This window comes from Arachis ipaensis, chromosome B10 (genome assembly GCF_000816755.2).
Source record: "Arachis ipaensis cultivar K30076 chromosome B10, Araip1.1, whole genome shotgun sequence".
In the NCBI taxonomy this organism is placed as follows: domain Eukaryota; kingdom Viridiplantae; phylum Streptophyta; class Magnoliopsida; order Fabales; family Fabaceae; genus Arachis; species Arachis ipaensis.
This window is the reverse complement of record NC_029794.2, coordinates 93,942,814-93,951,922: the sequence shown is the minus strand read 5'-3', so window position 1 is coordinate 93,951,922 and position 9,109 is coordinate 93,942,814. Positions and strand designations below refer to the sequence as shown.

Genomic DNA, 9,109 nt, shown 5'->3' with positions numbered 1-9,109 from the left:
AACATCACAACCGGAGAGAGGCATAGAACTTTTCAACGTTGCATTTTCTTGCTTCTCCGCTCTTGACTGTATATAGGGTCGATTCCTTAAATTTTTTCTTCTATTATATATAACTTTCAGGTATGACATGTACTTTGTTGGAAGTCTGAAATTCTAATTATCATTATCATTGAGATATAATATTAAATAATACACAAGGCTCAGATTTGAGAATGAAACATATTATGCATATGAAGATTTGGAGTGTTTGTAGATCATACAACTGACTCTTCCTTTCTCAAGTTTTTTTTAGGTTGAAATTCTTAATTTGTCCTCCACTCCTCTTGCAAGCTTAAAATGACTTTTTTTTTCCCCAACCATCTGGCTCTAGCGAAATGCACTCAGTGTTAGAAATTTTTTGTTTATTCTATTTTTGTTTTTGTTTTATTGTATCTCGTATTAATTTTTAATTATATTGTTCATATATACTTTATACACCAAAAAATAGTTATTGTGTAAAAGAATATGTATTCAGTATTTGATAAAAAAATATTTGGTATACTATTATAAATAAGTTTTAATTATTGTGGTAATTAAAAATCTATATAAAATTTAAAGACAATAAAAAATAATGCTAGGATAGTTAATTTTGTTTATATTTTTATTATTTAAAAATTTTAATTTTGATGCATTGTTAATATAAAGTAGTTTTATATGTGCATCTAATTATGTAATGTTATATCATTAAAAATAACTACTATTTTTATTAGCAGTGTGAATAGTCATTTAAAAAAATCGATGTGATTGTACGACTGTGTAAAATATTTTATATTATCACAGTATCAAAATTAAACTCTTAAAAAAAATTAATACTATATTTTGTAAAAGAACAAAAAGTTAATTCATTAGGAGTTTTAAATATTCCAAAAAGGGAGAGTAACTTAAGTTAATAAAATTTATGACAAGTACTTTATTTAAATAAGTGTAATATGGATAAATATAATCACTGAATCCAAAATCAAACTTTTTTTTAACCTTTTATGTTTATGAGTCACATTTTTTCTATTTATGCTTTAATTCAAATTTAGTAAAAGTTGTATTTTACCACATTTATGAATATAAAACAAAATGATTAACGATCTTATACAATTTATTAAAATTTATCATTTAATTTATTATCAGCTAAGAAATTATTATCAAGACTTTTGATTTAAAAAAAAATACACTTAAGATATAACCTTCTATATGACACATATAGGACAGAACAACTCAAACTTAAGAATTTTTTAGAGTTTGAATTTGAATTATCAGATAGTCATATCAACATATTTGTTATATTATATTTATTTTAAAAACTAAATAATAGTAATAATTTGACTAATGTTATTTTTTAACATTTTTCAATTACATATTGTATAAATCTAGTTTATCGTTTTAAGTTATTTTATTATGATTATTTGTTATTTCAAATTTTAAAATCTCTAAAGTTTAAGTTCATGTGCTACCATAAATGGTTATATATTAGGTCCATTTTTTTAAATCAAAATTCATAGTTTAAATTTATAGGTTTTTACAAACATAATTTTTTTATTTTGAATTTAAATTTTTATTAGTTTTTAAATTTTTTTATATTTTATTTGAATACAAACTAAAATATTTTTTATTGATATTTATGATTAAAATTAAATATTTGTTACCATAATTTTGCCTAATAGCCTGCGAAAATAAGAGTGATTCTTTTTGTCTCATTATTTCATATTTTGTGCATATAAATACTTATTTCTTTTTTAATTTTACAACTTATGTTGTTAAATTAACAAATAATATGCATAAATATAAATATTTTTTTAATGCAAATTGAAAATAAATATTTTTTATTTAAATAAAAAATAACAAATTAGATTATTTAAAATTTTAAAAATAAAAACAATTTTTTATTTATTAGAAATGATTTGTTATTTTTATGATATAGAAAAATTTATAATTATTTTAATGAAGTATTATTTTTGATTTAGCTATTTTAACACACAAAAATTTGTAAAAATTGACTATTTTAACCATATTAAAAGTTCATGAACATATAAAATTTAACAATCTTAAAAGTTCTTAACTATGATTATCTTAACATTTAAAGAAAAAAACCATGATATTTAAATTATTTCACATACAAAACTATTTCTGTGTTAATCTTGTTTTTTTTTTTCTTTTACAAAAGTATTATATTATATAATTCGTTGCATAAGTTACTAATACCCCGTGTAATTTTTTTTATAATTTAATCAAAGTCCATCGTTTCAAAGAAGGAATAAGAACATCACAATCATGTCGAGCCACATAACACTAGATGACCAATTTTATCTTTTTCTCTCTCATAATAAGGTTAGTCTTGTACATTACAACAAAATTACACGACAAATAAATTACAAGCAATCGGATCCCACTTGAAATTTTGATCTTCTAAAATAGTAGCTGATATACGTAAAGTTTTTCCTATATATATTATATATGGGTGAATGCTACGATTATCATTTAAATAGTCAAATAATTTATAATGTGAATACAAAAAAAAATGGGTTATGTTACGTGTACACTAAAATCAGCCACCATTATAAAATATATATTGAAATACAAATATACTATGAAAATAAATTAAATCACACATATATTTATATATAAATACATTGGTAGCTAGTGATGAAGAAAGATTGTGAGAGATCATGAGAGCGAGAGAGTGTGGGGAGTGGGGAAACACCAGGCAGGGTCGGCCTGTGCATACTCAACATCTAGTTCAGGATCCAAGAGTTTGGAATCGAGAAAAGTTTCTTCAATTGGAACAGGACTCTTTCACCATCTTCGTGGACAGACTACTGGGAGACATATCGAAGCGGGAGTTGTTTGGATTGTTCTCTTGGACAGGGAGGATCAACGACATTTACTTATCTAGGAAGACAAGGGGTAGCTTGGTGTACTTGTTTGCGTTTATCCGGTATACTACGAAAGGTGGAGCATTGAAGGCAATCTCGGATATGAACCGAATGCGCTTACGGGAAAATGAGATTTTTGTTAGTGAGGCTAGATTCCGGAGGGGTGACTCCAAGGGGAGTAAAGGCCAGGACAGTGCTGGTACGAGGTTGGGTGCTGACAAGAGGGTGGTTGTTTGTGGGAACTCTGTTGATAAGGAGGGAAATTCTGGGGTAGCCAGGGTGGTCGAGTGTGAGTCAAATGTCAATTTGGACAAGGTTCAGTTGGACGTAATTAAGAGTGATCCTCAGCAACGGTGTTGGCCGAAGGGTACAGAGGACACGGGGGTACGGGTCATTAAGGCTTCACTGGTAGAAAGCAATATGGACTGGTTGCGGCGGAGCATTGTTGGTAGTACTTGGAAAGCTATTGATTACAGCCGGTTGAACGCCATAGCTCGACGGGAGTGGCCCCATGTGGTGTAGGTTTGTGAGTTGGGGGCTCACAAAGCCTTGCTAATTTTCGATAGTAACTGCCGGGCGGATGAGGCTCTAACGTTTACTATGAATGGCCTCCTGAAATTTTTCTATCGTGTTTGTCGTTGGAGTGAGACTGACCGGTGTGATAGGAGAAGAGTCTGGATCGAATGCAGTGGGATATCGTTCATGTATGGTCTGAAGATACGTTCCGATTAATTGGTGAACAGTAGGGAGAGGTGGTGAGTTATGATCCAGCAACAATATCGGGAGTGTCTTTCAGCGTGGGACGTGTGTTGATTGATACGGCCAGGTATGAGGTAATTCATGAACGAATTGGTATCTCTGTTGGAACGGATATGTTTGATACATTTGTCACAGAGGTGGGGAGTGGAGCCTATGCTTCCCTGGATCATGAGACGAATGTTGGTAGGGGAGGTAACCGGGGCCTCGTTATTGGAGGAGGTTGTGCTACTGGAGGTCGTGGATGTACTGTTGAGGATGCTCGGGGTCATGAGCAAAGGGTGAGCTGGGATGCAGCGGCGGAGTTGATGGCGGGGACAGCAAGGGAGGACGAGCCGGTGAAGGGTCGAGTTGTAATTTTCTCGGAGATTTTGAATGAGTGGAGTAACAAACTTTTAAATTTTGAACCGAAGAGAGGTACAACCAAGGCAGTTATTTCCAGTGTGACGAAGGCTAAATGTGCGGAGTCTTCACCGAACGATGAGGGCGCTGACTCAGAGAGGACTTTGTCCTGGGATCTGGCAACGGGGAGGGAGGTGGCTGAAGGGGACGTCACTAGTGGTAGGAGATGGGTGGGTCCAAGTGAAGTTCACGTGACTCCTTCTAGTGGGGTAGCCCAAAACGGTTCAACGAATTCTAAGGATGTTCAATTGGGCTTGTAGTTTGGTAGCCCACTTGATGGGTGTGTGAGGAGGCGGGAGTTGGGCCAGGCTGATTGTCAAGTGGCACAGGCAGTGGGTCAGGTCCAGTCTGAGGTCTCTGTGAGTGAGGGCACGTGGTCAATAAGTGGTGCCTACCAACAATATGCCGATGACTCTGCAGGAGCCATGGAAGGGCATGCAGCGTGCAAGGAGGTGAGACGAGAGGAAAGGGTTGGTCCAGGGGACGCGTTAGGGTGCTCGCGGTTGGCACCTACGGTGGTGCACGAGGAAGGCGCGATTTGCCTATGGTGGGAGGGGGAAGCCGCTTCGGGTGTTGGCAGGCAGCCTGGCTGCTGCTAAGCAACCGAAGCCCCTGGTGGTGGTTGAGGAGATTGGCACAGATGGAAGGGCGGGGCGGATTATTGTGGCTGGGGATTTGGGTGAAAAGGGGAAGGTTGGACATGGCGTGGGGGTTCAGTTTGGGCTTGATGGGTACGGCGAGGATGATAAAATTATGGTAACCGATTGGAAGTGTGATAATGACCGAGTAGTAGGGGAACGTGGTATTGCTGAGGAATTGGGTGTAGCTATAGTAGCACAATGCGCTGGGGGGTTATAGTGCCAAGAGAGCTTGGCAAAAGGTAATGCAGCGGCTGACCCAGTTACCGGTGCAGCGGCCAGTCTGTCGGTGACGTTGGTGACAGAGGGATCGGGGGAGGGAGTATTGCTGGCAGGTTTCGAGCCTGACCCACATGTTGAAGAAAGCGACGGTGATTCGGAAACGTCTGGCACCAAAAGAGCAGAAGAAATACAAGAAAACAGAAATGCTTGGACCCTGGCGGTGGAATCTGGAGCGCTGCCTTATGATGAGGAAGAGGATATAATGGCGATATTCCAGGCACAGAATGAGAAGATCGCTTTGAGGAAGAAGCTGGCTAAACAGAAAGAAAAGGCTAGAAGAAGTCGTCCAAAAAATAGAAAATAGGTGTGTACTACTGTTTTAAAATGACTTTTGCATCCTGGAATGTTCGGGGGTTGGCGGGGACTGAAAAATTGAGTATGGTCAAAAATTTTAGAAAGAAGTTCAATGTGCATGTGCTAGGCTTAATAGAGACAAAGAAAGAGGTGATGACTAAATTTGAGGTTGTGCAGTTGTGGGGTAATGATGGAGTGGGTTGGGAGTTTGTGGAGGCAGAAGGTGCTTCTGGCGGCCTGTTATTGATGTGGGATAGCACGGTTTTTAACTTAAGTAGTTGCTATAAAGGAGCTAGGTGGCTATGTGTGGATGGAGTGTTGTTAAAGAATAATTTTCGGTGTGCGTTCTGTTTGGTGTATGGTGAACATGATAGGGAGGAAAAGCTTGTAGTGTGGGAAGAGCTAAGCTTCTTGTCCGGCTTATGCCAGGTACTGTTCTGTTTTATGGGGGATTTTAACGAGATTGTCCAAGTGGAAGAACGACTGGGGGCCACGTCTCTGCCATGGTCTGTAGCAGAGTTTAAATCTTGGGTTCATGATATGGAGCTGATGGATCTAGTTTTATCTGATAGGCGGTTCACATGGTTCCGGGGCCAATCATGTAGTCGTATTGACAGGGTCTTGGTTAGTTTGGAATGGTTGGAAGAATTTCCTAAAACAAGGTTACAAGGAAGTCCAAGAGGGCTGTCAGACCATTGTCCAATGATTATGAACGTAACTAGGTTGGGAGGGGAGCCGAGACCGTTTCGGAGCCTGGATTCATGGTTTACTCACGATGGGTTTTTGAGGATGGTAAAGGAGGAATGGAGGAGTCTCAGGGAGATTCAGTTCATGGATAAATTGAAGGCTATGACGGCCCCACTGGGGAGATGGCATAGAGAGCAGTTTGGTGATCTGGACATAAGGATTAACAAGTTTGAGGAGGAGATCAGGAAGGTAGATGATATGGTGAGTCATGGAGTATATGATGGAACAATGGAGGCGAGAAGGAAGGCGCTTGTGAGCTCTTGTAAGAAATGGTATATCAGAAAGGAAATCCACTGGAAGCAGATGTCACGGTCTAGGAATGCTAAGGAGATGGATAAAAACACTAGATACTTTCATAATCTCGCATCGGCTCGTAGGAGAACAATCGAATTGAAGCCTTACGGATCCATGGGAGAGTAGTAAGGAATCAAGCACGGATCAAGGTAGCTATAAGAGATTTCTATAAAGAGTTGTATCACCAGGAACCTTCACCTAATATTGGGATCCGGGATGGGCTGATTAGGCGAATAATTGGGGAGGAGGCAGCAGAGCTGGAGTTGATGTCAAGTGTAGAAGAAATAAAGGCTGCAGTGTGGGATTATGGGTCTTCAAAAGCTCCTGGTAGTGATGGGTATAACATGAATTTCATAAAAAAGTGTTAGGCAGAGATTGGGAGGGAATTCACGGAAGCAGTGTTGGGGTTCTTCCAATCAGCTATGCTACCTAGGGACTCGAACGTCACTTGGGTGGCGCTGGCACCGAAGTTCGTCGGAGCTACAGAGATAAAAGATCTTCGGCCGATTAGTATGGTGGGGTACGTTTATAAGGTCATATCTAAGGTGATGGTTCAAAGGATGCGACATGTGATGCCAGGTTTAGTAGGCGAGACTCAAAGTGCTTTTGTGCAGGGCAGGAAAATCCACGACGAGGCTTTGATAGCGTGTGAAACTGTGCATTGGCTAAAGTCCAGAAGACGAAGCTCTGCAATTATTAAACTGGATTTTCAGAAGGCGTATGATCGGGTCAAATGGAGTTTTGTCGATATCGTTCTGCAGAAGATGGGTTTTGGATATCGTTGGCGGAGGTGGATCAAGGGGTGTGTATGTTCTGCGTCCATGTCAGTTCTTATCAATGGAGCTCCCACTAAGCCTTTCAAAATGGAAAGGGGGTTACGACAAGGAGACCCTTTATCGCCCTTTCTGTTTGTGTTAGTTGTTGATGTTCTTCATCGAATGATCGGAGAGGCGGTGAGGAATGGCCGTATACTTCCGCTCTTGGTTGGACGGGATAACATTGAGTTGTCACACTTACAGTTTGCAGACGATACTATTCTTTTTTGCCCTCCAGAGGAAGCGACCATAAAGAATTACAAGCGTCTACTGCGGTGCTTTGAGCTGATGTCGGGGTTGAGTATTAATTTTGAGAAGTCAAGTTTCATTCCGGTTAACTGTGAACAGCTATGGACGCGGAAGATATGTTGCTTGCTGGATTGTAAGGAGGCAGCCCTCCCTGTTCGGTACTTGGGCATCTCATTGGGAGCGAATCCGAGGCTTGTGAAAACGTGGCAACCAGTGATTAATAAGGTGGAAGACAAACTGAGCCTGTGAAAAGCAAAGACACTCAATAAGGCGGGTAAGCTGGTGCTCATAAAATCTGTCCTTAATAGCTTGCCTATATACTATCTGAGCTTGTACAAGATGCCAAAGGCAGTAGCAGAGAAATTGATTTCCTTACAACGTCGATTCTTGTGGAGTAAAGAGGATGGGAGGATGGGGATGCCACTAGTGAGGTGGGAGGGAGTAATGGCGCTTAAAAAGGTGGGTGGTTTGGGAGTAGGAGATGCAGTGCTTCGGAATACTGCTCTTCTGTTTAAGTGGTGGTGGCGGTTTTCGAAAGAGGAGTGCCCCCTTTGGAAGAAAGTGGTTTGTTCTTGTAATAGCATGAATCCTTCTGAGATGCTGCATGGGCAACCTGTTCCCAAAAGAGGGGGTCCTTGGAAGGATATCTATCAGCTTCAAATAAGAGAGCCACAAGTTAGAGAGACGATGATCAGAGGCCTATCAATGGAGGTTGGGAACGGCAGAACAACCTGGTTCTGGGAGCACGTCTGGCTCCCTGATGGGGTCTTGAAAGATTTTTTTCCAAGACTTTTCTCGGTCTCGAATCTTAAAGGTTCTGTTATAGGGGACTGCAGGTTTTGGGATGGGTTGGAGTGAATATGGAGCTTCCAGTAGAGGAGACAGGTGTTTTAGTGGGAGCTGAAACTTTTGAATCACCTCCACGAGATACTACACTCGGTTAAGCTAACAACGGAGAGAGAGGATAAGGTGGTTTGGAAATTTGACAGAACTGGTATTTTCTCAACTAACTCCTTTGTGAAGGGGTTGTAGGAAGCAGTCCTCCCAGAGAAAATAACTAGCTATAGCTTCACTAGTGTTATTTGGAGGGGCTTCGTCCCGCAAAGGGTTGAACTGTTCTCTTGGTTTGTCTTGATTGGGAGGGTGAATACTAAAGAAAGGCTTCCTAGGCTAGGGGTTATTGGCCAGCTCAATAATATGTGTCCTTTATGTTGCAAGACTGTTGAGTCAGCTATCCATCTGTTTCTTGGCTGTGAGCTCACTTGGCAGGTGTGGTGTGCATGGCTATTCGCCCTTGGAAGGTCCTGGGCCGTACCAGAAACACTGAAGCAACATTTTGAGAGCTGGGCGCATGCTTCACATAGAAAGGTTGAGAGAAAGAGGTGGTTGATTGGATTCTTTGCTGTAATCTGGGCAATTTGGCTGGAAAGAAATGATCGTGTCTTCAATAATCATGGCTCAGAAGTGGTGGAAATCATCAATAGGTCCTTTTCGCTATCCGACGAGTGGCTTGGTGGTACTCCTTTTGGTTGTTGATGGCAACATTGAAAATGACGAGGGGTTGATGGCTTTTATTTAAGTTGTCTTATGTTTCTTATCTCTGTTTGCTCCACCTTGTTGTGTTGAGCACTTTTTAATTCAAAAAAAAAAAACATTGGTAGCTAATTTTAATAGCTAATTTTAGTGTACAAATAGCATTTCTCAAAAAAAAAAAATAATTCACTTTTTT

The 9,109-nt window shown here is 39.6% G+C and overlaps 2 protein-coding genes across 2 annotated transcripts in view; both read left to right on the top strand.

Moving 5' to 3' along the window:
- On the top strand, positions 5,306 to 6,442 carry LOC107620802. The gene has a single exon (XM_016322920.1). The coding sequence runs from the start codon at positions 5,306 to 5,308 to the stop codon at positions 6,440 to 6,442; it is 1,137 nt and encodes a 378-aa protein (XP_016178406.1).
- LOC107620801 overlaps positions 8,578 to 9,109 on the top strand; it is a 1,663-nt gene continuing 1,131 nt past the window's right edge. The window contains exon 1 of the mRNA XM_016322919.1: positions 8,578 to 8,896. Within this exon, the coding sequence (XP_016178405.1) occupies positions 8,578 to 8,896 (319 nt within the window). The remainder of the gene's footprint in view (positions 8,897 to 9,109) is intronic.